General features: G+C 47.9%; 2 protein-coding genes across 5 annotated transcripts in view; one reads left to right on the forward strand and one right to left on the reverse strand.

Annotated features, from left to right (window-relative positions):
• The window catches only part of FOXRED1 (FAD dependent oxidoreductase domain containing 1), an 18664-nt gene extending 18563 nt beyond the window's left edge, over positions 1-101 (reverse strand). Inside the window, exon 1 of the mRNA XM_025201286.1 lies at positions 12-101. Coding sequence (XP_025057071.1) covers positions 12-101 — 90 coding nt within the window. The remainder of the gene's footprint in view (positions 1-11) is intronic.
• Positions 34-25201, forward strand: SRPRA (SRP receptor subunit alpha). 4 transcript variants are annotated; one of them, XR_003093506.1, is made up of 16 exons: positions 34-228; positions 2797-2880; positions 6149-6312; positions 8156-8316; positions 9524-9689; positions 11114-11267; positions 12032-12141; positions 12860-12978; positions 14505-14591; positions 17155-17327; positions 19422-19635; positions 19767-19930; positions 20096-20194; positions 21496-21646; positions 23487-24551; positions 24930-25201. XR_003093506.1 is itself a non-coding variant. In XM_006021355.3 (14 exons), exons 1-14 carry the CDS (start codon positions 100-102, stop codon positions 21900-21902), a joined length of 1953 nt encoding a protein of 650 aa, XP_006021417.1. In that variant the 5' UTR covers positions 34-99; the 3' UTR covers positions 21903-23352. The 4 variants fall into 4 exon arrangements, 1 of the variants encoding a protein (XP_006021417.1); XR_003093504.1 differs by lacking the exon at positions 21496-21646 and adding an exon at positions 21774-22938; XR_003093505.1 differs by lacking the exons at positions 21496-21646; positions 24930-25201 and adding an exon at positions 21774-22938 and having other exon boundaries at positions 23366-23501.
• Positions 25202-27910: the final 2709 nt, after the last annotated feature.

The following is a 27910-nucleotide window of genomic DNA, read 5'->3' on the forward strand; positions in this document are numbered from 1 at the left end:
CCCGGCGTTGCGGTGTTTCCGGCGGAAGTAGGCTGGGAGCGGTTGGGACGTGTGCCGGCGCGGGCGGGCGGGCTGGTTCCCCGGCCGGGCGCCGCCGCCATGCTCGACTTCTTCACTATCTTCAGCAAGGGCGGCCTGGTGCTCTGGTGCTTCCAGGGCGTGCGCGGCCCCGCCGCCGCCGCCTGCACCGCGCCCGTCAACGCGCTCATTCGCTCCGTGCTACTGCAGGTGAGCCCCGCGCCCGCGGCCCGTTCTCTCCGCCACAACTGCTCTCCGCTCGTGACGTGTCGCGTGGCTGTGTGACGTCGCGGTGTGACGGGGCCCGGGGGCGCAGCTACGTTTCGGGGGGGGATACGCCACGTCACAATCAGTCCGGCAGCCCCGCGGGGGAACGGCCTGGCCCGGCCCGGCCCGGGCTCGTGCGGTTCTTGGGCACGAAGGGCCGGGCACCGAGCGCCTCCGGGGCTTCGCGGGCTGCTGGGAATCTACAGCCTCAAAATCAGGGCCCCGCCGGGCTGCCTCTGCGGTCTCTGCGGCAGAAGAGCTTCTCTAGTGTTTTCCTGCAGTCAGAAAGCGAGGTGGCATCGTCTGAGGGGTCTCGGGTCTCACGGTGTCGAGAACCGCTGCCCTTTGGGCACGAGTCGCGCTCCCAGCAGCTGCGTCCAGAGAGGCTCCTGCCAGCAGGTGCGAGGAGAGCGGCCGCGGTCGCGCTGGGCTCTGTTTCTCCTTGTTGCAGCTCGGGTGCAGGCGCTTGTCCGTGGCTGCGCAGTGATAAAGGGGAAAGCTGCTTCTGTCTTGACCCTAGATGAGTGAAAAGGCTCAGTGTGCGCGTACACGTCTTACAATTTTGAATGTTTTAGGGACTGCTTTATTCTAAAGTGCGGTCTCGCCAAATACTTGAGTTAAGCACATGTGACAGAGCTGACTGTCTGATGGATCGTTCTTTTTATATCCTCCATCAGATCCATCTATCCAAGAAGGTGGATACAAGGGGGCATCAGTAAAGATGGTTTCACACCATGTGTTGGCATCTGAAGGCAAAACAAGGATGTGTGTACTAGGTCAGCAGTCATTTAGGAAATGAGGAACAGACGAGGCCTGTGAGACTCCAGGAACTAGTTCATAGATCCATACATTGTAGGGCTGGAAGGGACCTCGGAAGATCACCCTGCACCAAGCAGGGAAGATCACTGGGGGTCAGGTGACCCCAGCAAGGTGACCGTCCAGTCTCCTCTTGAAGATTTCCAGGGTAGGTGATTGCACCACCTCTGGAGGGAGCTTATTCCACAGTCTGGACACTTTAACTGTGAAGATGCTTTGCCTAATGTTGAGCCTGAAATGGTTCCAGGAGTTTGTGACCATTACTCCTAGTTTTCCCCAAGGGTGCCCTGGTGAACAGCTGTTTACCAAGCTCTTGAGGTACGCCCCTGATGTAGCGGTAAGCTGCTACCAAGTCCCCTCTCAGCCTTCTCTTTTTCAGGCTGAAGAGTCCCAGGTCCCTCAGTCTTTCTTTGTATGGCTTGCCATGGAAGTCTGTAATCATACAGGTGGCCTTTCTCTGGACTCTGTCATGTTTTACCACGTCCTTGTTAAAGCGTGGTGCCCAGAACTGGATGCAGTGCTCCAGCTGTGGTCTCACTAGTGTCAAGTAGAGCAGAAGAATCACTTCCTTGGTTTTGCTAGAGATGCATCAATTGATGCATGCAAAGGTATTATTTGCCCTGCTGGTTACAGCGTCACACTGGCAGCTCATATTCATACTGCAGTCTATTATTACTCCTAGGTCCCTTTCGTTCATGGTGCTGGTCAGTTTGGCACTGCCAAGCCTATAGGTGTGTAGGGGGTTGTTTGTCCCCAGATGGAGCACTTTACACTTCTCAATGTTGAACTTCATCTGGTTCTGACTCGCCCAACTTGCTAGCCTGTCTAGGTCCGCATGTATCTGTAGCCTATCTTGAAGCATGACCACGCTTCCCCATAACTTGGTGTCGTCTGCCAACTTGGCCAGTGAGCTCTTCATCTCCCACATCTAAATCATTGATAAAGATGTTGAAAAATACTGGACCAAGCACCAACCTCTGCAGGACACCACTGGCCACTTCTTTCCAGGACAACGCAGTTCCCGTTCATTAGGACTCGCTGGTCCTACAGCCAGCTTTGTACCCACCTAACTGTCTTGCAGTTAAGCCTGCAATCCTTCAATTTTTTTGAGAGGCCATCGTGAGATGCCAGGTCAAAGACTTTGGAAGTCAAGGTATACGATGTCAACCTAGTTGGTAAAGAGCATCGGAGAACAAGGAACAAGGGTGAACAGAACAAGGAGCAATGGGCTCAAGTTGCATCAAGGGAAGTTTAGGTTAGATATTAGGAAGAATTTTCTCACTAGGAGGGTAGTAAACCTTGAAACAGGTTACCCAGAGAGGTAGTGGAAGCTCTATCCCTGGAGGGTTTAAAACGGAGCTCAACAAAGTCCTTTTAAGACTTTGGCTGGGATGATCTGGTTGAGGATGGTCCTGCTTTGAGCAGGAGGTTGGACTAGATGACCTCCTGAGATCCCTTCCAACCGTAACTTTCTATGATTCTGTGCTTGCAAAAAACATAGTTGCATAGTAGCTAGGGTCAGGAGGGACCTGAACAGATCATCTAGCCTGACCCCCTGCCACATTACATGTTGAGTAATGATTCTCACTGAAAGAGACCTGGCTGTGGTAAGAGTCAGAAGGCCCAAACTAAAGGTGAAGTGCATACAGCTGTTCTTTGGTGGTTTCATTGCTTTTTTTTTTTCTCTTTTCATAGGAGCGAGGTGGCAACAACTCTTTTAACCATGAAGCTCTTACACTTAAATACAAACTGGATAATCAATTTGAGCTTGTGTTTGTGGTAAGTGAACTATAAATATCCTTCTTTACCGGTGATTTTGGGAAATGGATAGCATTGTTTATTTGCCTGAAGAATACTTTATGCTTGAAAACTTGTCTAAAATTGATTCTAACTGCAGTTTGTCCACTGAAAGTTACCACTCCTAGAAATATTATTCCCTCTTGCAAAAGATGCCAGAGCCAGTTAGCTATGGTAAGGTTTTGGAGACATTGTTGTCACATCTCAAACTTGGATTGCTTCACATGGCTGAAAAATGCTATTCCACTTTCTGTTCTGAGCATTGCTCTTGCTTCGTAACTACTAACTACAGATTGAATAAAAAAAAATGCAGGAGCCACTAGTGAGGTTTGAGGGCAGCATACTGTGAAAGGCAAGAGCTTGCATTCTTACCAGCATGGAAGCTCCCCTTTCCAGGATCTTATCTTGACTTGAGAATGTGATAAACCAGAGAACTCATTTCTAGCAGCTCTTGTCAGTCAGAGAAGGGTTTTTGTTTTGTTTTGTTTTGTTTTCCTTTCTTCCCTAGGATCCTCTTGAGGTGGGGACAGGCTTTGCCTATTATACTTTCCTGAACTCCCTGTTTTTGCAAGGGAGAGAATAGGAGTCTGTTTCCCCTGTAGCGGATGTTTTATTGTCCTCTCAAAAATACTAACTAGGCTGGTGTCCTATTCCTTTGCACCTCTTAAAATGCTGAATGCAGGTCAGTCTCCCTCCTGCCTTGACAATTTCAAACCCTGCTTGTTAAAACTAAGCAGCAGCTAAGGCACAGCAGTCTCTGTCTGAAGATTTGGCAATGCAAAATTGCATCAGTTGCATGTTGCTTGTGTCTTGGACAATTATGCCCACCATCAGTAATGGCTAGAAATGTATAATAACATTTAGAGGTTGGCTATCTTGGCCTGTTTTCTGGGAAAGGAAAGCTTTCTAATTGTTTACTGGTGAGTGGACCTTGGAACCATGGCAGTACAGGGCAGTGAGATGGCATCTTTTTGTGTGGGTGGTTGTCTGTTTTCCAGGAGTAACTGGAAAGTCCTGTTAAGTAAGGTCTGGCTGAGAGTACAGAGTTTTCTCCAAAGTTTGGGATTTATAGTGTTGAAAAGAAACCTTGGGTGAAATCTTGATATAAGTCATGAAGTCAGTGGCATTGAACTCCCAGTACTTCTCTGGACCTGGTTTCATCTTTAAGATGCTCTGAGTGTCTCACAGTCCCCAATTTCCCCCAACCCTTCACTTTTGTTCTGAAGGGACTCTGTTCAGAGGCTTGAGCAATGGTGAAGGTGCCAAGTTTTTGCGCCCTGACATCATGCTGTACTTGGCCTGGGGTGAGAGGTCAGCAGCCTTGTATACATTAGGGAGCAGATTTCTTTTGATTTATTATTTTGGTTCTTAGTGTTTGGCTTAAGTAAGTGTGGTGAGGATAGCCAAGGGGTGCAGAGCAGCAGATTTACATCCTTGGCATGTGTTCATTGTTGCATCTGTTGCTTTTGAGCTGTTCCAGTTGTTCTTGTCTTGGGGATCAAAAGCCAATTCCATGTCAGTCAGGTACCCCTAGAAGGTCACTTTGGATGCAGTTCTTACACATTTCATCTGGAGGAAATGCTAGCTCTGTGGGGGGATCCTTGGACAGTTCTAGCCTCGTGTGGTGGGCAGTGCTTCCAAAGAGAGTGTACCTAGGAATTATGAAGTAGTCTCCCCCAACATCCCTCAGCATGTTTTAAACCTGGGGCCTAATTCAGTGGGTGGAGAGATTCAGAGTTAAAGGAGATCAGTCATGGAGCCCTACACATGCTGTATTGTAGCTGTAAACTCAAAACAACTTCTGAGCAGCTTTAGGGATAAAATGCTGCTAGTTGAATCTGTGGCCAGTGACTGCATCTTGGGGGCATGATTGGGTGTGGTTCACATGGTGCTGGAGGGTGTAGTGGTTTCCAGTATTTACAGTGACTAAGTGATTTGAGGTTTCTGTCTTCATTAAGAGATTTGAATTGCCAGCATGTTGTACCCTGTGGCCATGTCCAGACGAGTGCAGCTGTGCAGTATGTGGCACACACTGCACATTCAAGTATTCTCTGCACTGCAAGGCTCTGAGCAGCAGGATTGCTGCAGCTGCAGCTTCCCAAGGCCCCCAGGACTCCAGGTAAGGCTGTTGGAGCCAGCATAGTCACTGGCCCCAGCCTCCCCTACCCTACCTGGGGTAACCTGCTGCACGCCAGAGGTCACATGGCCCAGGTGTTCCCTGAGGACAAGTAGCAGCGGCACATGTATGCCGCTGCTTCTTGTCCCTGGGGAAACAAGCATCCATGCTCATGTGGACACTGCCCGGGTGGGGGTGGAATTAAGACGTTTTGTGCTCTTTCAGTTAGTGTCATCTTAAACAGGTGCAGAATTTAAGGTAGAAATATGATTATGTTGGTGTCCGTTTAACTTAAAACATTTGCATATGCAGCTATCATTTCTCCCATTTAAGAGATTAATTTGCTGTTCTTGCTAATGAGGTGTAATCGGGGGTTGTAGTGGACCCCAAACTGGCTATGAGCCAACAGCGTGCCTCTGTTGCCAAGAAAGCTAACAGCATACTGAGCTGCATTAGTAGGAGTATTGCCAGCAGATCAAGGGAAGTGATTATTCCCCTCTATTCAGCGCTGGTGAGGCTGCATCTGGAGTACAGTGTCCAGTTTTGGCCCCCCCACTACAGAAAGGATATGGACAAGTTGGAGAGAGTCCAGTGGAGGGCAATGAAAATGGTTTGGGGGTTGGGACACAACTTCTGAGGAGAGGCTGAGGAAACTGGGTTTATTTAGTCTGCAGAAGAGAAGACTGAGAGGGGATTTGATAGCAGCCTTCAAGTACCTGAAGCAGGGTTCAAAAGAGTATGGAGATAAACTGTTTTAAGTGATGGCAGATGACAGACCAAGGAGCAATAGTCTCAAGTTGCAGCAAGGGAAGTTTTGGTTGGATACTAGGAAAAAAAAGGAGGATGGTGAAGGATTGGAGCAGGTTACCCAGAGAGGTGGTGGAATCTCCATTCTTGGAGGCTTTTAAGGCCCAGTTCAACAAAGTCCTGGCTAGAATGATTTAGTTGAGGCTGATCCTGCTTTGGGCAGGGGGTTGGACTAGGTGACCTCCTGAGATCCCTTCCAACCCTAACTTTATATGATTCTATGATCATTAGAATCTTGTCTTGAAGTGTAGATTCCTTTCAGCTAATATATATCTCTATATCTGTCTATCATTGAGAAGGCAGACAAACTTTCTCTTCTCTTTGCAGGTTGGTTTTCAGAAGATCCTGACTCTAACCTATGTAGATAAGTTGATAGACGATGTCCATAAGGAGTTCAGAGACAAATATCGCAATGAATTCCAGCAGAAAGGCACTCTGGGGCTCCTCAATGGCACCTTTGATTTTAAAGAGGATTTCTTACACCTCCTCCAGTAAGTAGACCTTTTTTACTATAGTTATGTTTGTGTATGTTTAACACTATTCCTTGAAGGCCTGATATTAAGACTTGGCTAACGGAGGTATATGTAGTCCTGCCTATATGCTCATGTTAGTGTGGGCTCTCATTCTTACTGGTTACCTTCCAATACAGAGTATTGTTTAATTGGCACTGGGTGGACTAGGTAAATCTGCATTGCAGTTGATTTATGTTGCTCTCACTGAGCAATACCAAACAGTGTCACAGTGTCCAAAACATCTTTGCCTAATCAAGTCTCTAATGTGGCTGTTGAAAATGCTCTGAAACACATCAGTGAGTGTTCCCTTGTTTGACTGTATAACTCAGAGGTCGCTGCTATGTCACAGGATTTCCAGTATAGCTGTTTTCTTGGGAGAAATATCTGGACCCAGACATTCAAAGCATCCAAGATCCTCAAAAAAGCTTTGTTGCATCAACCAGCCTATTTCCTATGTCCCCTTTCTCTGGACTGGTGGTATGCAGAGATCACCACGGAGTTGCCGGGGCAGGGATCCTACCTTTGTTCAGTTTAGAAAGCACTGAGCACTGGAAACTGAGTTGTTTCTTTCCTCCTGCTGGCTGTTCATGAATGTACCAGTAGGGGCCCAGACCAAAGAGTGGTGGTGAGACTTGAGGGTAGATGCCCCACCACCGACTGGACATGAAACATCAGCTACACTTCAGGGGTACACTTCTTCAGCAGGTATATGTAAATCTGCCTCAGAATAGGTGTGTGTGTTGTGGGCAGGGGGATGACGGGACAAACCAGATAATATAGGATGTCTCTCTCTTTTTTAGGGTTTGGGGGTGTCAGTCTTCACTCTTCAGAGCAAACCTCCATCCCCAGTATCCTTAATTATATATGTCACTGCTGTTTTAGAGATGATGCCTTTAAATACTTTCCAAGCTGCTTGACCTCAGCAATCTTTGGAAATGGAGATCACTAGATGAAGGGTCACACAAAGGGGGCAGTCAGTGGTTTATTGCTAATGCCAGAGCAAGCAGGAAGTCTGTTCCATCTCAGATGAGGTTATTAAGACCCCGTTTACCAAAGTAAATGTGAAGCATTTGGCTGAGTTCCTTTGTTATCTGTTTCTGGTTCTGGATTGATTGTTTTAAAAGGTAAGCCAAAAAAGCATCCTGCTCATTCCTTTGGCCTTGACATGGGGTCTATGTTTGTAGAGCATCTTCTGGCATTTTACTTGCTTTGAAAAGTCCCAAGTACTGAGGCTGTTGTACCTGATCTATGGCTATGTCCAGCAGAACGAGGATCACAGCTCTGAGACAGGGATGCCTTGTTCGTGAAGATGGTGTACTTTGCCTCTAGAGGACAGTAGGGAGGTTTGTGATGGTCTTCAGTTCCTGTGAGTTCACTCCATAATCATGGGCAGGCTCTTGGGAAAGCAGTTTCTTTTATTGATGAGCCCCATCTGTATTGGTAAAAAGTGCCATTGGGTCCCATCTCTTGACGTAATTCTTGGTCTTCAGCTATTTTGTGCTTTTGTTCTGTGATGGAGCACAGCCTGTTTGGATTCCCATGTGCTCTAGATTAGAGGTTTATTGGCTTTTTCCAGAGCTTCAGCGTCTGGCTGGATGTGACAGACTAATTTGTGTAATTCAGAGGCAAGGCACAGTGAAAGAGAGATGAGGTTTTCAAGAGTCCAGGCTGGAGTGAGACAAACAGGTTTGGGAGGCTATATAACATGGTATGGGATGCAGAATAGGAGGTAGCTGCTGCCCTAACTGTTGTCATGGTGTGGTGGAGAGTCCCAGGCCAGGGCTGCATTTCCAAGTCAATAACCCCATTCCTCTTTCCTCAGGGAGGCAGAGGAGAGCAGCAAAGTGCGAGCTCCCCCTGTCATGAAGACATTTGAGCAGTCTTTGAAGTCTCAGAAGACTGTCAAGTCCATGATAGAAACCCGGGGGGAGAAACCAAAGGAGAAACCCAAGAACAAGAAAAACAAAGGTTCGAAAAAGGATGGTAAGTAGATGTAATGCATGCTGGAATCAAGAGTCCAGGCAGGGTGCGTGTCCCCTAGCCTTCAGTGGCACTAAATCAGCACGTGCTTGTCTATAGGCACATCTGATTGTTAGCATCCCTTAGGCTCAAATTTTCCAATTTGGGTGCCTAAATTTTCCAGGTTTAAGGACCTAGATAAAAGTGGCCCGACTTAGAGGTGCTGTGCACACATTGACTTTTGCCCTTGGGACTAGGTGATTTGGCTGTCTGCCTTCAAATACCCATGTGAAAATTAGGCCAGACTTAGGTACTGTAGTACTGGATTGTTTCCATAAAATAAATTTTTTAGATCAAGGGTTGGCAGCATTTTTGGGCAGAGTGCCAAAACACCTGCAACCTTGACTTGTAAGATTTTGGTGTGCCAGGACAGATGGCATGGGAGCTGCGAGGGGCTCGCTCCTTGTTGTGGCAGCGCAGCCCTGGCCCCTTCCCTGAGGTGTGTGCACCAAGCAAAATGCCCTCGCATGCCACACTGGCACATGTGCTGGAGGTTGCCTACCCCTGGTTCAGATGATAAAAAAGATTGCTATCAGGAGCCTGCTTACTGCTCTGGCTTCCACCCCTGAGTTCAGTATTAACTGCACAGAGTTCCAGCCCGCAGTTTACCTTTGGTTTGATTCCTTTTAGGGACTAGTGTCAACTATCTGTTTGAGGTTACCCTAGCATGAGAACACTTGAAAACTATCAGACTGTGGGCAGAAATGTTTAAGTCGCCACTTGTTCAAGGTGACTGAGACAAATCTGGGAACTGGGGGAATTGATGCCTGTGAAGTGTATACTTGTATCGAGGAACTCCAGAAGTTAAGGGTCCTTGGGAAGTGCCAACTCGGCCATGCTATTCATGTGCCACTCTTCTTTCCTTGGTTGAGCAGGAATCTAAAGATTGCAGAAGATGGCCTCCTTGAGAGTAGGCCTATAATAACGGTGCAAGTTCTGGGAGAGAGCATAATATTTTGCCTGGCTTAGCTGATGTTTCAGGGTATCCCAGAAGCAAATTGCCCTTGCCCTTGCCCTTTGATCACCTGTTTGTGAACATTCTGATGAGGGTCCTACATACTTGAATGTGCAGTGAACATCAAGTATTCTCTGCACTGAATCTTAAGACTAAAGTGTAGTGAGCAAGCCAATTTATTGTCATTTATTCTGATGAAGGCCCTTTTTTATCCAGCTTCTGGAACTGAGGCTGCTACAGTCCCCAGTAAAGCAGCCCCAGTTGCAAAGCAGAACCCTCCTACATCAGCTGGGGACAGGGAGGAACTGACCAAGGATGAAATCCTGCAAAAGAACCGGGAGGAATTCTTCAAGAGACATATGAAAGGAGGAGAGAAGTCCAGGTGAGTGAGGGTGGCATATCTGGGTGTGCCTGTAGCTTAGGGGGAGGGGATGGAGGGTTATAGGGGCCAGAGCTCTGCTTGGGGAATATATCCCCATGAGCAGACACGCAAATCGTGACTACTTTCTGCCTTTGACCCAGTCTTTGTCCACCTGTTACTGGACAAGTAGGCTGCAGCTTGCCTTATCTTGTGCAGTAGTATCCCACTTTGTCCAGGGTGTAACTTGTGCTTATGCTCTGAACTACTATACTCTTCCTTTGGGGGTACTTTGGGGCTCTCGGGAACAAGCCTTATGCTGAGCGTTGGCTCTTCGGGAAGTGGAACTAGGGTTTTCTTGAGTTTGCTGGAAATATGGAGAAAGGCACCTATAGGCTCCTTGAGTGATTTGGTACAATCCCCCAGCAGGTTAAAGACAGGGCGAAATCTTGGCTAGAGTGAAGTTGATAGTAATTTTACCATTGACTTCGGCAGAACCAGGATATCCTCTGAAGTGGCCCTTGGACAGCTCAGCAGCAGGGGTCCTGTTTTTCTCTGTTTAAAACTTCCAAATGTTTAAAACCCCCGATGTGGTGTGAAAAGGAGAAAATCCAGATCCCTGCTTGTCAGACTGGAAAAACAAAGAGTCTTCCTGGACTCCCACACATTTCTGTTGATGTGGTGACTAACAGTAAATTGCTCCTATTGCTTTTGGTTTATTTAGGGCTATGTGTTCAGGGAGAAGAGAGAAGGAAGCACTTGTTCAGTCTGTGACACTGAAGGAGTTCTCTACACCTGCTCCCTGGTGGCATACGTCTCTCCGAGGAAATAGTATTGGTCCCAGAGTTACCTTCAGAGCAGATACAAGCCCCTCTGTGATGGGATTTGTGTGGTGGAAGCAAAGGGTACCACAGTGAGATGACCATGCCAGGTGCTAGCGAAAAGGCTTTTTTCTTTCTTTTCTTTTTTTATTGGTTTGTTTTTGGGGGGGTTTTATTTAAGCAATCGGGTCACTGCCAAGCTCAGTGCAGGATCAGAGTTAGGGCTGTTTGGGTGACTTCTGTGATACACTTCTTTTTTTCAGTGCTTATCTTTAATCTCCCATCTTTCTAACCATTAGGCTTTCAAAATTACAAGCCTTTAACACATTTCTTTTGTTGCCAGTATTTTCCTGCTGTAACCCTAGCTTAAAAGGGTGCTGTCAGCTTATCTCTCACTGATCAGTGGAACAAGAAAAGAATTCTTTCACTGCTAACTAGGGGTATTATGGAAGGCTTATCACATATTGGCCACCACAGATGAGCTGATAAACTCAGTGACTTGATCCATCTGGCAAATCCTATGTAAATGAATTCCAGGTGCCAGGGAGGTCTCTCTTTCCCAAGGTCAAAATGCGATTGTCACTGTTACTGTAAAGCTTGATTTTATAGTTTCTGCTGTCTTTCCAGCAAGTCCCCAAAGCCTGAGACTCAGAAAGAGAAGGGGAAGAAACCCCGTGTTTGGGATCTGGGGAACTCCAATGCCAAAGTACTTGATTACAGTAACTCCACTACCAACGGAAACACAGAGACTTGCCCCGCTGAGGAGTTTGACCCTGATATGGTAAGGTCCTTACATTCCCCTTCCTCTGAGAAAGTGTGACCTTGGAGTATTGTGGTCTTGGATCTGCTGTGGACATCCTGAGAATCCAAGCCCCTGCAGGGTGAGAACATACAAAGTTGAATAAAGCTGTGAGCAGTGGCTGGTCAAGCCAAGGTCTCTGGCATACAGTTAAGGTTTCGCTCAGGCTTCGCTGGGTTGTAGAAAGTTGCAGGGCTATCTGTCACTTAGTGCTTTTCAAACTCCACACATCAATGCTGATGCAGATCTAGAGGAATCTTTACTTGAGAAGACTAGGATTAGATCCCCTGCCTGTAGCAGAGTGTTTTGGAGGAGACTGGTAGAAGCCTGCTTGGCAGCTAACCTTGATCACTGGAGATAGTATGATAGATAGAGCAGGGGGCTGGGGATCTGATTCTGTTCCCATCTTTATCACTGATTTTTCGAAGATGTTTCAGCCACCTCTGAAAAGGGAAAGCCTCACTTAGCTCAGGTGCTGTGATGACTAGATCATGTTACTAAAACTCCTTCAGGATGCTGCAACTGCCACTTGTGGGCAAAATATTTTTTCTAGTCATTTGCTTTCATTTAACACCAGGTTTGTTCATGATATCTTAAACAGCAGAGTTTGGCAAGACCGCTGCAAAAGTTAATTCTGCTGTTAATACCTTGACAGGCCGCCGCAGCAGTGAGCAATGACAGACTTAAAGTGGGGATCACATGCCAGTTTACTGATTCTCCACACCCCCTATCATTCCCCTTTCTAGGCCCTCAGAGATCGGAATCGGGAGCCTGGCCGCCTCTATGATCTTGACTATGAGAGTGACGAAGAGGAACCTGAAGAGGAGAAGGTTGCTCAGAACCCTTCTAAACCAGGGTGAGGCCTCCTGTAGCCCTCCCTAACCACACAATCACCTTGCTTTCTCTTCTACAGCTTTTCTTCTAATGTGGCTAGTCTTAGCTTGCACAGAACACCTCGAATTGAAAATTAATTACTACTTCCCTGTGCCTTCAGTCCTTGTGCTGGGAGGCAGTAATGTCTCTCAGTGTACTTCATTATCCTAATACTGTTTTGACCTGCTTTAGATTTCATCCCATGCTCTGCACTCATGAGAAATAAGTGAGCCCTTCTGGGTGGCCATTCCATTTCTTTAGGCTGCTGTCTTACTTTAACTGAACCAACCAACCACCACTTCACAATAGGTCCTTTGATTCCCTGCTGGTAAGTCTTTGATACCTGTCTGCACAAAGTAACTAAGCAAATCCATACAAGGTTTGCAATTTGCATCTGATTTGTACACAAGTTATGTACAGAATAGTTTGGATTGGCTGTGCAGCTGTGTCCCAGTGCTGCCTGCAGATTGCTGATTTACACAACCTTTTTGTTAGCCAGTCAGTCCTGGGGCACCCTGACCTTCACTTTGAAACCACAGCCTGTTAATCTTATGTGTGGCACACCTGGGCAACGGTGCAGTGGAAGGTGTGTGTGAATGGTGGGGAATTGTAAGAGCTCTTCCAGTACTTCCCTGCATCTAGCTGCTACTCTTCACCATTCCCTTTGACTCTAGTATGTAACAAAAACTCTCCTTCCCCAGTGCTAAGAAGGGTGGCTTGGGAGGCATGTTCGGGATGCTGAAAGGCTTGGTGGGTTCTAAAAGCTTAACCAGAGAGGATATGGACTCTGTTTTGGAGAAGATGAAGGATCATCTGATTGGTAAGTTTGGAATGTCTCTATTATTCTTATGAACCAGGACCCTGCCCTGTGCTATTGATACCTGGGACAGGCTTGTTATATCTCTGGGCCTGTATTCCACTCTCTCTAGTCCTTCAGTTGTATTAATCTAGGGTGATCCTTCCACGCAATGAAGCTGCTGGAATGTAGCTTACCTCAGTCACTGTGCTCTGAATTAACCCTTTCAGCCAGTGATCATGGAACAGTTGCTGGTCCAGTTATTTCTGGCCCTTCCCCTATCGTTCTTCTCTCCCAGTGTTACCTCTTATAGCACCTTCTCCGTAATGGAGTCTGGAGTTCGGGTGAGGCCTACCTACCATGCTGGCTGTAAACTGTACTGAAGAAATTGCTTATCCTATTTCCATAGCATGTGTTCTGCTGTGTCTTTATACTTAGTGCTGGAGCATGATGGGGCTAATGGAGAAGTGGTTTTGGATTATGTACCTCATACATCATGAGCAGTAGTCCCTTTGAACTTCTCTGGGAGATGTTACTGGTTTTAAATCTGTGGTTCAATTTAGTGACTCCTAAATAGACGTCCTATCTTTGGAGTAGTGATAGTAATTGCTCTTGGGAATATTTGTATAGGGATTGAGTGTATTAAGAGTGACTAGCTTTATCTGTGGTGTCACACTCATAAAGGAAAGCCACAATAGTCTCATATCTGTCTGGATAATCCCATCTTGTACAATGTCCAGTTCTAAAACCAGTTGCTCATGGAATATCTGGGCTGTAAGGGTGTGTGCTTATCTCTGAACAGTTCAGTATAGATCCTACTGTTTCTGCATTAATTGACTTTGTCCTCACTTGAGTGCTGCTGGGGCAGTGTGGGTGATGGGATGAGGAATGGTGGATGTCACCTTTTTGAAAATTTTAATATTTTTACTAAGGCAGTGACTTAGTCCCTTTCATTCTGAATGGCCAGACCCATATCCTGCATACTTGTGCTCCTTGGGAATGGCCCAGGAAGGGGTAGCATCCATGATTTCTGAGCTTATGCTGATCCCTGAGAGACATGGGTAGGACAAAGTCCTTGTTTCCACACGGTAACTTTGGTGAGGCCCTGAGGGGCCTCTGAATGAATGGACAGGTTGGAGTGGCCCAGGTGGCTGGAATCATTTGGGAGCTGAATGTTGTGGAGAGACCTCACCAGCCACAAACAGGATTTGCATGGTCCCAGAGGGACTGACAATGACTTTCTGCCCTGATCTCCCCCAGAGCAGTGCCTGATCTAGGTTTCCCACCCCAAGGTCAAGCATTTGTGCTGCTGAGCTGTGGGTTGATGAGACCAGAGTGTTTGCATTCTCTCCTCAAGGCCATTTGCCCTCATAGCAGAAAATGCTGGGCAGTACTGGAAGCAATAGGATTAGAATATCATTGTGGCCAATTATCCATGGAGCTGGGTGGTTATTGAAGCTTTCTTCAGTGTTACTGTGGGAACCCTGCCTCTAAGCCCCTGGAATTTAACCTGCAGCACTAACCCCACTCCCTTTACTTTTTACTCAAAGCAAAGAACGTGGCTACAGACATTGCCGTTCAACTGTGTGAATCGGTTGCCAAGAAGCTGGAGGGGAAAGTGATGGGGACATTCACCAGTAAGTGCTGTGATACCACTGTCTGGGGAGCTGCTGTGAACTGAATATCTGCTTTGTTCTCTGAAGTGTCTGTAGTGCTATCTTGTTCTCTCCTTCCCCTCTGAGTTTCTCTTCCCTCACAGTTGACACAAAGCATGCAAGTCTCTGTAGACTGCTGCTGCTGGTGCTTTTCTACTTTCTACTTGGGCACCCTGCTCTCCAAGTGGGCATGGTACTCTGGTTCATTCCAACCTGCCTGCTGTTTGAGGCAGGTTTTTGTCCTTGCTTAAAGGGGGTTTCGAAGCTTCAGGTGCTGATTCGATTCAGAGGAGATTTGGCCTGATTTGGAGGCCGAAACTCCAAATCTGAATTGAATCAAGGGACCAGTAAAAGGGTCTGAATCGATTCGAAGCTCTCCAAATCTTTGGAAAAAATTCAGAGAGCTTTGATGATTGGGGTAGTCCCTGCTGGCTGCAGCAGGGAGCTGGAGCCGGACTTGGAGTTGGTAAGTAGGGACTGGAAGAGAGGGAGGCTGGAAAAGGGGGGAGGGGACCATGGGGGCCCTCCTGCCTGCTCCCCCCACCCTCCCCCATGGCTGCCTTGCCTGCCCCAGCTCCCAACCCTTTTAAAAAAAAAAAAAAGCCCTGACTCACTGGATGCTGCCCGGCAGGGGGCAATCCCCACTGTCCCACAATGCATGGGGGGTTCTGTCACAAGCTCCCCTACCCCTCTCCCAGCCCCCCATAGCTGCCCCACCCATCCCAGCTCCGGCCCTTTAAGAAAAAAAAAACGAAATGAAAAAGCCCCCAGGACTCACCAGCTCCTGCAGCAGCCTTGGGGCTTTGGGGGGCTCGTGGTAGGACCTTGGGGAGCAGCGAACGAAATGAAAAAGCCCCCAGGACTCACCAGCTCCTGCAGCAGCCTTGGGGCTTTGGGGGGCTCGTGGAAGAACATTGGGGAGCAGCGGGGATTGCTCCCCCGCCCCTCCCTCCGGGGCCCGGCAGCACCTGGTGAGTCTGGGGGGGGTTTTTTGTTTTTTTTTTTACTTTGAAAAAAAAAAAAAAGTGCTGGGAGTTGAGGCTGGCGGGGCAGCCATTGCTGGGCTGGGAGAGCAGGCGGGGGATGGCCCTGGCCTGAGTGATTCAGAGATTCCGCTGCCCAAATCTCCAAATCAGATTCAGCTGAATCGATTCAGGACAGTGATTCGAATAATTGAATCACCGTCCCCCGAATCAGCAGAATCCAAATCCGAAGCGAATACTAGCCGCTTCACACAGGCCTGCTTGCTTAGCCTAGTCCAGGGGTGGGCAATTATTTGGGCTGGAGGGTTACTAAGCTTTGGTAAGTGATGTCCGGGAGTGGGATGGGTGAGCAAGCTTGGCTCTCAGGGCCATGACAGCATGGGGCTGGGGCCCAGGGCCTGGGACAGAGTTGCAGTCTGCTTCTGCACATCCCTTTGGGTGCAGGTTCCATGGGCAGAGATGTGCAGGGAGCAGATTGTAGCTGTGCTATGGATCCAGGCCGGGGCCCAGCTCCAGCCCCACACTCACCACCCTGCGATCCTGGTCTCAGCCCCTGCCCACCCGTCCCGCTCCTGGAGGCTGCTCCCCACCCACCTGCGGCCCCATCCCATCCACCTGGCCGAGTGCACTGTGCCTGCAGGGGTCCCAGGCCAGTCTACATGGAGACCCTGTCTGCCCACCTGTCTGCTCCCTCTGGCACCCCCAGTAGTAGTTGTAGGGAAGACTGACAGCAGCACCTGAACAGAGTGAGTCATCACTTCAGGGGCTGCTGCGAAGCTGAGCCTGGCCACCCTGCTGCCCCTGCCTCTCTGTGTGCCTGGGTGCAGCAAGGCTGTCCATCCAGGATGTGGATAAGCTGGAGAGGGTATAAAGAAGGGCCACCCTTATGATTAGAGGCATAGAGGATAGGCCCTATGAAGAAAGACTCCGAGAACTGGGCCCATTCAGGCTGAGAGGTGACTCGATAGCCAAGTATGTCAGGGGTGTGAGCATCAAGATCTGGGGGAGTGGCTCTTCAGGAAGGCACCTTGGGATGACTAGGACAAATGGGCATAAGCTAATAGAAAGTAAATTCAGGCTGGACGTAAGAAAACACTTTTTCTCTGGAAGGGTCAGCAGAATCTGGAACACACTCCCAGCAGAGGTGGTGCAGTCACCATCCCTGGAGGTGTTCAAGATGAGGCTGGACAAGCACCTTGTTGAGCTTGTCTGAGCCCAGTAACTTCCTGCCCATGGCAGGGGACAGGACTTGATGATCTTGCAGGTCCCTTCTGGTCCTATGATTCTATGATATGTGGCATGGTCCAGGCTGCCCCTGCAGGCCATATTTTGCCTGTCCCTGACCTAGTCCTTAGTAGGCAAGTGTCTTGGGACTCGGCGCATGTATGATTGGTATGATCAGTGCATGGGAAAGGGAACTGCCAGATTACGACACTCAGCTTGAGGCAGTGCAGGTTGTACTTGACATTATGCCTCAAGACACTGTGGGAAGGAGAGGCAGTGCTCCAGCTGCCCAGCCTGGATCAGTTGCTGACTGGTTCCACTTCTACCTCCTTTCCCAGCGGTGACCTCAACAGTGAAACAGGCCCTTCAGGAGGCCTTGGTGCAGATCCTGCAACCCCAGCGCCGTGTGGACATCCTGCGTGATGTTATGGACGCCCAGCGCCATCATCGGCCTTATGTTGTCACTTTCTGTGGGGTCAACGGGGTGGGAAAGTCAACCAACCTGGCCAAGGTAGGGTGCAGCCTGCATGAGTGCTCATATTTTGCGCTAGTCCTGGAGACACTTTCCTGCTGTGGGAAACACCCTCCCCTGTGACAGCTGTAAGCACACAGCACACACTTCCTGAGTCCAAGGGAGACCCGTATTAAGACAGCTTGCATGGTCTTCAGCACTGTCAGAATTTGAGCTAGCCAGAGGATAGCTTTGTGGTGCTGCTGGCCAGTTCATTGTCCCATGTCATAAAGCAGTGGTTTTCAACCTGTAGTCTATAGTCTGCAGACTGTCTAAGGCAGTAGTCATCAACCAGTGGATCTCGATCCACCGGTAGATCTTGGAACCTCTTGGAGTCGATCCGAAGCTGGGATGGTGGGGCTGAGTGCCCACATGTGTGCACGTGTGCCCTGCAGCTCAGCAGGTAAGTCCATGGGGGAGGGAAGGGGCGGGGTCTAGATCAAGGACCCCACGGTGAGGGCCAGTACAATGGAGGCAGGAGCAGGGTTAAGTTGAGTGGGGCCCTGGCCAGGTGGGACCTACTGGGGAGGTGTGCCCCCAAATAATTTTTTCTCCCTCTGTCTCAATCTGCCCCCCCTTCCCTCTGCACAGATTTAAGATGACTACAATCAATCAAAAGTCTGTGAATACCCACACTTACAATTCAAAGGGGTTTGTACTTCCATTTAAAAAGTTTTAGGGTCCACAAATGAAAAAGTTGGAAACCACTGGCATAGACTGTCATTGTTGGTTGTTGCTGCAAGGGAGAACTGTGCTCTGTACTCTGCTCCCATGTTGAGTAGATCCTTGTAAGCATTGGTGGGGGGAGAAGAGAGAGCCCTTGCTCAAATCAGGCTGTGTTATTTAAAGGAACCTCTGCCAGATCTTTTGAAATACTAGTCAACTTTGTAAAGTGCCCTGTCTTTTAAATACCAGGGCTCATGTTTGTATAAAGCTTGCAGGCACTAGAACTGCTCATCTAAGTCACTAGCTCTTCCCTATTGAAGTGCGTGGTCCTGACAGTAATGTTGCTGCAGCCTACACTGCAATTGGCTGTGAGACTGCAGCCTGGTACGCATACACTGTGCAAGCTGTCCTCTGGCTAGCTCAAATACTGACAGTGCTGAAGCCTGTGCAAGCTGTCTGAATACAGGCCTGCCTTGGACCCAGGAAGTGTGTGCTGTGTACTTGCACGTACTGCAGATCACACCTCCCACTGCAATGAGGATGTTCCCCTAAAGCTGCTGCATGTGGGGCGCAGTGTATATCCTGCTGTCGGGATCCTCTTTCACCCTGTCCCATACATTAGGGAGGAAAGGTGTTCTACTGGTTACAGCACAGAACTCCAAGGTCTGCCATAGACTTCCTGTAGAGCCTTTTCCAGGGCACTCTTCTTCCTTGGCTCTGTTTGCCCACATTTAGATGCTAACCTGCCTCCTGGGGTGGACGGGTTAAGCTTCTCTCCTAGTTGCTCCTGAAAAATGCTGTTTCTACATGGTCCCCTAGTGCTACCTATATGGCAGTAACAATATCACTATCTAGGACAGAGCTTCTCTCCAGGTCACCCTGTGTATTTAGGGTGTCTCCTGTCTGTGCCTGTGTCAAAGCAGTTGCCTGACAGCTGTAGAGTCTGGCATTGTTAGGTGGAAGGTCCTATGGGCATGTCAGGTGCTGGTTACTACAGACAGAGCTTGATGCTACCCAGAAACATGGGTCCCATTATGATTTGGGTCTTAGGATGAGTCCTGAATTGTGGTCACTGTCTGGATGGGATGTGTCAAGGGTTCTGTGGAGGAATTGGGGGGCTGTGGGACTGCAGTGGGGCACACCCCATGTGAACAGAACACTGAGACCCAGGACCAGTTTCAGGTGAGGGTCATTGCCATCCTACTGTGCATTTCCAGGAGGCTTTGGTTTGACTGCGTGCCATGCTATTTTTTGACATGACATAGCCTTGGGATGAGGTGCTTAAATGAGGATTTAGGTAGAAAAATGGGGCCAAAGGATGGAAACAGCAGAGAGCCCTGCTGGGGCATGTTGAGCTGGGTGCTGAGCAGAGAAGAGCAACTGGGGTCAGACAGAGGATGGTAACAGGACTTCCTCCTCCCTCCTCAGATCTCGTTCTGGCTGATTGAAAATGGTTTCAGCGTCCTCATTGCTGCCTGTGATACATTCCGCGCTGGAGCTGTGGAGCAGCTGCGCACTCACACTCGCCGCCTGAATGCTCTGCATCCCCCGGAAAGCCATAGTGGGCGCATCATGGTCCAGCTCTATGAGAAGGGCTATGGGAAGGACGCTGCCGGCATTGCCATGGAGGCCATTTCTTACGGTGAGCCTGTTGTCCTCTCCATGGTAGTGAGAGGATAAACACTGGGGAAATCCTAGACACTCTGAGTGGTAGTAGCTTGAGATGCTGTATCTGGGTCTGAATTGATCTGACTGATGATCCTTCTCTTCCAGCACGTAACCAGGGTTTTGAAGTGGTCTTGGTGGACACTGCTGGCCGTATGCAAGACAACGCCCCCTTGATGACTGCCCTGGCTAAACTCATTGCAGTCAACACCCCTGACCTGGTCCTCTTTGTCGGGGAAGCCCTGGTGGGAAATGAGGCTGTTGATCAGCTGGTTAGTTTGTGATTTTTTTTTAACTTCAGAAACTACAGTTCTTCCAGGGGAGCAGCTACCCCCCTGGTGAAAGCCTCGGCACATTTTGGATGTGCTTCGATGCCAGTAATGGGTGTCTTAGGACCAAGGTTGACTTATTCCCTGGCTCTCTTCCTTTTTCACCAGGTGAAGTTTAACAAAGCCTTGGCTGATTACTCCATGGCCCAGACACCACGTCTCATCGATGGAATTGTGCTCACCAAATTTGATACCATTGATGACAAGGTAAGATGCAGGATGGAGAGTTCTTATTTAACTTTTTCTCTCTGCTGGAGTTTGTAATGTCCTGCACAGTTCCTCATGCTGAAGCAATGCTAAATTGGAGAGAAACTGACTGTAATAGGGTGTGTTCATTTGATGCTTTTCCCCAGTTCACCATTCAAGCGGAATCAACTTGGTTAGGTTGTTCTGAAGAGAAGTATCAACTTTGCACTGTTGTTTAGGGAGGGGGGAGAGGAGTGCGGGAAATAGCTGTAAAAAGCTTTCTGGATAGAATTGCATTGGTGCAGCAGGAAGATAGGATCTGTGTTGTTCTGAACCTTTGCTAGAGGTTAAATGTTTGAAAGGCTGTTCTTATGGCTACATAGAGAGCTCTTAAGTCTGTAATAAGCAGGTCCCAAAAGGACTACAAGGGGACACTACAGACCAAATATCCAAAGGAAATCTCTTGTGTGGCTGTAACATGAGTTGACATGGCTTTTGTTAGAAAACCATAAAAGGGAAACTCTGAACTCAGCAGTCGAAGTTCATAAAGTACAAAATGTGTAGCTGTGAGTAGCAACACTTTTGAAGCAGGTGGCTGCCTTGTGGGAGCCCCTACTAATCTGTTCAATTGCACTTTCTAGTTTTGCATTTGCCCCAAGGACTTCTGGTTCAGATATTTCACATTAGCTGGAAACAGCTTAGAATGTAAATACCGGCTGCCTATTTTGCTAGTGTTACTGGCCCCTGTCCAGCCTGAGCCTTTTGGCACTGTCTGTTACCTAATGGTGGTGAGTTTCAAAGGCATGAAGCCTGCTGTTGTGGCATAGTGCTGCTCCCTGGCTAGAGATGCTGTTCACTTTAGTGTTGTCCTATCCAGCCATCAAAACATTGAGGAGAAATTTTGCCCCCGCCATGCTGCTGCCCAGTTTACTGTCATTCTGACATCTTGACACTGCTACCTGCTAAATCAGCTACTGGTGTCAACAGACTGGCTGTGATCTAGTAAGACAAAGGGGTTGCTTTACAGCCTGGCCAGCACAAAGTGATTTGTTACTGTTGTACCTTTACAACTTGATAGTGCCCATCAGTGAAGGACTGTGGAGGTGCTTACGGTGGTTCTACTGCTATCAACTGTCCAGCTCCCTCAGATAGCTGTGTCTATATAAGGAATAATATTCAAATCCTTAAAAAAAAATTTTTAAAGCAAAAACAAAAAAACGCTAAATGGACCTACTGAGTTACACTTTTTAAACTGCTGTAGGCCAAAGTGGTAGATTCATTAGTCTCATGCCATCCCCCACTTACAAATCTGATTTGCCTAGACCCTGCTTCCGTTCACCTGGTTGTGCAGCATCACACTGGCACTTTTCTCTCCATTGAAAATTAAATGGAATCTGCCTCTCAGTGAAGACCTGACCTTCCTAAAGATATTTGTCCAGTTGTGAGAGGATAATCATAGCTTCTTCCTTGCAGGTGATGGAGTTTCTAGAGCTTGTCATCCTCTCCTTGAGAAGCCAAGGCAAAGGTTGGAGTACTTCCTTTTACAAGTACTTCTATTTCCTCTCTTCACCCCATCTAATGGCTGTGTTCTTTTCTGCAGGTGGGAGCCGCGATCTCCATGACTTACATCACAAGCAAGCCCATTGTATTTGTTGGTACTGGACAGACCTACTGTGATCTGCGTAGCCTTAATGCCAAGGCTGTGGTTGCAGCTCTCATGAAGGCCTAAAAACCAATTATTGCACCAAATTGCTGTTTGCAGATATCTCAGAATGTGCTTTACCACGTGACTGACTAGTCTTTTCAGTGTAGTGCAAGACAGAATGAAGGGGTCACAGAGCAAGGAGTTGCCAAATCCACTACTTGCCTGTGAATAATCTCTCATTGTGCTCCCCAATGCATGATTTTAAACTTTTGGAGGAGGTGGCTACCTTTAATCATGTTGTGCTTACTCCAGTTAGCTACATGCTTCCTCCAGTTACTGGATATACAACATATTTTTTGGCGAGGATGCGTCTCCTGCTGGAGCTCTTTAACCAGACCATCTCTGTGGCTGTCCACCAGCAAAGCCCTTTCTCCTAGATTTCTTCATTCTGTCTAAGTGACTCAGCCTTCCCAGAGGCTGAAACCAGAGCTTTGTATTGTTCATACAGTGTGAGTGGTGACTTAAGGACTCGCAGCCTTTGGGGCTGCTCTGTCACTAACAAAGCATCTATGGACTGTTCAGTTTAGGTTGTTTAAAAGTATTCTTGATCCTGTGAGCCAGTCTGGATCTTGTAGGTGGCACTGGGCTCATCAGGGACATGAGTGAGTTGCTCATAAGACAGTTCTAGGCTAATTGGCATAGGCAAGTGGCTTGCTTTGGACATTCAGTAGAGCAGGAATAGATGCTACTTAGTGACAGTTTTAGTGCATCCATCCTGATTAATACTTGCTGCTAGCTTGGACTATGGCAGCTCACCAAAGTTGCTAAACCAAAAATTCTAAATCTGCCCCTATGCTTGTCAAGCAGGGGATATAGGGGAGTTGCTGAAGTTGCCTTAAGGTCCCTTGTTTCCATTATCATGGGACTCCTAAAGCAGGGCTATCCAGATGCTATGTAAAAGTGGCAGGAACCTGAGGAGTCAGTGTGGCTCTGATACTGCAGCTCCCAGTGAGCAGCCTTTCACCATGGTCTGAGCATCTCTGATCCAGGAGACTTGCGGGCTGGAACTGTGAACTGCACTTCTGCCCACAGTGAAGGAACATTGCCTGGATTGTAGTAGGTAAGCTGGACTGCTTTAGAGGGATACATCTGATTTGTACTGCAAGATCCCCCTCTCTCCTCTCATAGAAGCTGGTTTTCTACCAGTACTGACTCTGGCTGCTTAGGGGGGATGCCTCCTAATCACCTGGAGACCGAGGCAGATGGAAGCTGTCCATACCATTAGCTTCTGCCTCAAACAGGCCAGCTAATGACAAGAAACATCTAAATGACAGTGGTGGCTGCTTGCTGCTTTCCTGCACCCTTTCCCCCTCCCTTTAGAGTGCCTCTTGAGCCTGGTCTAAAGTGCTACATTGAATAATACAAAACTCTTAAGATGTCTTGTAGCTCTGTACTGCAGATGTGCTATAGTGCAATAAATTGAATGCTGTCAGTGCTGAGAGATAATTTATATAAATAAATTTCATAAATTTGTTTTCTGTGCACAGATAACTTCCCTGGGACAGGCTTAGCATTCCCTCTCAACAGGACAAAGACTGGGAATTAGTGGACAAGAAGCATTTAACTCGCTACATTTTTATTTATTTATTTATTTATTTTTACATTCAGCAATCTACAAGGTGTATACAGCTTCAACCAGTCCCTCACCCTCATCAAACAAAGTACCAGCCAACACAGATAAGTGAACAGGTTTTTCATACAGCTTCCAACATGCAGTCAGAACAGAAAATACATTGTGTGAAATAGAAGTCTTTGCAGTCGCTTAGGAGGAACCAGCTGGGCCTCAGCCCATCCTGCTGTCGGGTGAATGCTCAGACGCTGCACCCTGTGTAAAGTCGAAGTAGGAAATTGGCTGAGTAGAAGTTAGCCAGAAGCCTCCATCCCAATGAGCACAGTCCAACCCACCCGTTTCTTAGGGCATTAGCTCTGACAGAAGCAACACCCTGAAAGCAAAGTAGGTATGAGTAACTGGTGTGGCTCTTGCAGGAGATGGCTAGCAGGGCCACCTTCAGTTGAACAGTTCAAAGCACCTGTGATGGACAACTAGGAGCTTTTGTGTGGCCACACTTTCAGGGAAAGCCATTTTGTATTCAAACCCTCTCAAATTGGGCAGCTCAGGGAAATTTCTGAAGGGTTCTGGGCTGGTCTTCATTCACATTACCAATGCTGGGTTTTGCAAACCTGCTGTTAAAGCTGCCACTACTTGTTCTTCATGTGCAGAAGCAGCAGTTACCTTTAGCACCAGGGGCAGGGAGGAGCCCTCGACTCTAGAATACCCCCTCTAACCAGGGACTCACAACATACCCCTCTGGAACAGCAGTCTCACACTCGCTTCTAGTTTACTAAGTGTCATACCTTAGATTTCCATGTGAGCTACAACAGAGTCATTGAGTTGTTCCTCTTTTGGCACACCTGGGGAACAGAGCAAATGATGCCACATGGGATGGACATAACTACTAGAAACTGCAGAACAGAACAAGTCTCAGGAATAGTTTTCTGCTCTTAGGGATTTGAAGGCGATAGGCAAGCACAATCTTGTGTCTCACTTGCAGGCAGAGGGCAGCTTGCTGTCAGCAGTGAGCACAGACACCACCAGCAGCTGCAGCTCACACCTATGGCATAGGCTGAGCTGCCAAGGAAATTATTAGGATGCACCTTTTGCTGCTCTGACAGGTAAGTGAAGCTGAGCTACTTCCACCCAATTTGGCTGCCTAACAGAAAACCCTCTGCTGCTGCAGCCACTCTGCACTTTTAGCCCCTATCTCCCCTGACACTGTAGGGCTTGTTTGTAGGCAGAACCTGATATCTGGTGGGGCATTGCAATTAAAAAGGACAGACTCTGAACCAAGGCCCTTGCAGTCTGTAGTTCCTAGCAAGGATAACACTTGTGGCTGGAAGGCTATGGCATGGTAGTAGAAGAAGAGTAGATGAGTCAAGCTGTCAGCACTTTCAAACAAAGGATACGTTTCCTTCTGCTCTCGGGTCAGTATATTTCCCCTCAGTCAAATATTTCTCGAATTATTTAACCATTTCTCTTTTCTCCTGCTAAAGATTAGGCTAGGGTCTTCTTTCCTGATCCTTCAGCTGCTGGCTCTTATTCTTTCCTCCTGTGGCTTTGAACGCACAGAGCAGGCAGTCCCAGAAAGAAAACCAACTACCAATTTCCTAGCTACCTGCTTCAGAAGACATCTCCGTGATGAAACCAAACCTACTTGTCAACATTGCACTTTCTCCTTGAATTAGTTTGAGATTTGAATCGGCATCACAGGTCTCAGAACTTTGTACTACATTAATATTAAAAGGCTCCTATGTGCCTTGTATGACCAGGAAACTTAAGCCATCATATTTCAAGCTGTTGTGCAGTGTTTGACACCTTGTGTCCCTCCAGGATTTTCACTGGGTTGTACTGCTTCTGCCTCTTAGGAGGCTCAAAGCACTGATACATTTTTAATGCCACTGACCTTCCATTCTCTTGAGGAAATTCTGAGCTTCAGGGCAACTTATATTCCCTTCTGCCTTGGTTTTTTTGGGGAAAAAAATTATATCTGTTGCTCCCCCAAAACTTTTCTGTTGTTTCCTCCCCCCTGGAGATAATGTGACGGGCATACCTGGTGGGTTGCTGTCTCCCAGGAAATTAAAGAGTGCATAAATGGTTCCCCCTTCCCTGGCACAGACCTGTAAAAAGGTCTGAGAACTCAAAGTTTATACAAAGAAAGCAGCAGTTTGTGTATGAATGAGAATATGAAGTGCACATATAAAAATGGGAAGTGTCAAAAGAAAATTAAGTGCTGGCAAATGCAGTGATTTTAATATAAAAACACAATAAATAGAACATATAATGAAGAGAAAGATGAACTATATGAAATGAAGATTTAAACGGATAGGTATCAAAAGCTATCACAGCCCACACTGCTATTGTTTATTTTTAAATTCTCACTTGCTGAAATTTTGGCTCTTGATCCTAAGAACTCCCATAAAATGCAAGTATTGCAGATTAATAAAACTGAATTGTTTTCAAGCAAAAATAGATTTTGAGTACTAGCAATAGTAGTTCAGCAGCTTTGAAAATCTTGATAATTATCTAGTTGGTTTGTGAAAGCAAGAAAACCACAAAGCTGGCATTAGCAGATGCTAAGGATGTGTCAGTGTTAGAGAGAGGAGACACAACAATTTGACCATGTTCTTTTAGGAGGAGATATGGTTTCTCACTGCATTTCAGAATATGTCAAAACTTGGGTCTCACAGTCAGATGTTGCCACCACTTTGCTCTTTACTGGTACAAGCCAAAAGATGTGGGAACATTGCTAACATTTTAATATACTGACTTTCATCATGTTTGTCTAGTACAGTGAGGATTTCTTCTTTCATGAAACGCTTGCTTTTACAACTACATAGTCTTGCAGGTCTGAAGCAGTACTTAAGCAAGTAAGTTAGAAAGGATTCTAGCTTGCAGAATTTCAGGTACTGCTCATTCTTTAAATTATAAAGTCATGTGAAGAAATCACCTTAGAGTCATAGAATCGTACAGAAGCAGGGCTGGATGTGACTTCCCGAGTTCATCTAGTCCAACCCCCTGCCTGAGGCAGTGTCATCGATATTCTAACCATCCTTTACAAATCATAACCTAAACTCCATATAAGACTACTGTCAGCCCTGACACAACACAGACCCTGGCCTGGCCTGTCACAGGCACACCCTGGCCTACCACAGGTAAAGCAGGGGAGCCATGGCAGCCAATGTCCTGCTTCTATGAAATTTTGCCAATATGTGCTCAAGAGATCCTGGGCAGATGGCCATGCCCCCTGCTACAGAGGAAGGCAAAAACCCCCACAGTCCATACCAGTCTGACTGGGGGTAAAAGTCTTTCCTGAACCCAAATATGGCAATCAATCTGACCCCAAGTGGAGGGGCAAGACCCTCCAGCTAGGAACCTCCAACTTTGCTCCCAGGAGGAGCATTAGTACACCCCAGTCAAAGCCCCCAGCCTTGGCTGTAGCCAACACCCAATACCACTAGGAAGGCTTAAAAGTACCCTGACTCACCTACCAGAAAAGGTGGGGGGTAGTGGGGCAACCAGCAAGGCCCAGAAGCATAGGAAATACCCATGGTAAAAAGGCATAGCTGTGCTTAGTAGGGCTGTGCGAAGCTTCGGGTGCTGATTCAATTCAGGGGAGATTCGGCCAGATGCAGCAGCCAAATCTCCTAATCAGATTAAGCCGAATCAATTTGGGACAGTGATTCGAATCGCCAAATCAAATCACTGTCCCCCAAATCGTCCGAATCTGAAGCAAATACTAGCAGCAGCAGCACAAGCCAAATGCTTAGATCATCCCCAACCAGTGGCTGTCCAACCTCTTTTTCAACACCTCCACTAATGGGAGAGTCCACAACTTCCCTAGGCATCTATTCCGTTGCCTAACTGTTCTAACGCTGAAGATGCTTTTCCGGATATCCAGTCTAAATTTATTTTGCTGCAGCTTCCAGCCATTGGTCTGCGCCATGGTTTGCCTGTGCCAGGACAAGGGTTCCTCAGGTAGGCTGATACAGAGGCCTGTCACTGGCCTTGCTGTGGCTATGCGTGGTAGCTGCGGCTGTCCCCTCACACCCTCCATCCACCTCTGTCCACCTACAGAGCATGGGCATTGCCTAGCCTGTTGCCCTTGGCCTTGGCCTTGGCCCTGGCAGGCACCTACTGGGCTACAGGGTGTTTCAGGGCCTGGGGTCTGCCCATGGCTCTGAGGGGCTGATGGGAGGGGGGTCTGGGGCTTGTTGGTGGCAGCTGGGCTGGGCTGTGCTCTTCTCCCTCCAGCTGCACTGAGGGGAGGCTGAGCCTGGGCCCTGATAGGCATTTCCTCCTCTCCAGGTCTGGTTTCAGAACCAATGGGCCAAGTGGCAGAAGGAGCAGCACTAGCAGGTCCAGCTGGGCAAGGTGGGGGTGAGTGGCCTGCCTGGGGCCCCATCCAAGGACCTCTGCACTGGTTGTGCTATGGCTGGGGTTGCTAGGAGTTGCTGGTCTGGAGTGAGGGCCACCA

The sequence above is a fragment of the Alligator sinensis genome, unplaced genomic scaffold, assembly GCF_000455745.1.
Source record: "Alligator sinensis unplaced genomic scaffold, ASM45574v1 scaffold760_1, whole genome shotgun sequence".
NCBI lineage: Eukaryota > Metazoa > Chordata > Crocodylia > Alligatoridae > Alligator > Alligator sinensis.

Coding starts and splice junctions, on each gene's coding strand:
- SRPRA (XM_006021355.3), top strand. CDS start 100: ATGCTCGACTTCTTCACTATCTTCAGCAAGGGCGGCCTGGTGCTCTGG. Junction 12,142..12,859: donor CAGAACCCTTCTAAACCAGG/GTGAGGCCTCCT, acceptor CTCCTTCCCCAG/TGCTAAGAAGGGTGGCTTGG. Junction 12,979..14,504: donor GATGAAGGATCATCTGATTG/GTAAGTTTGGAA, acceptor TTTTACTCAAAG/CAAAGAACGTGGCTACAGAC.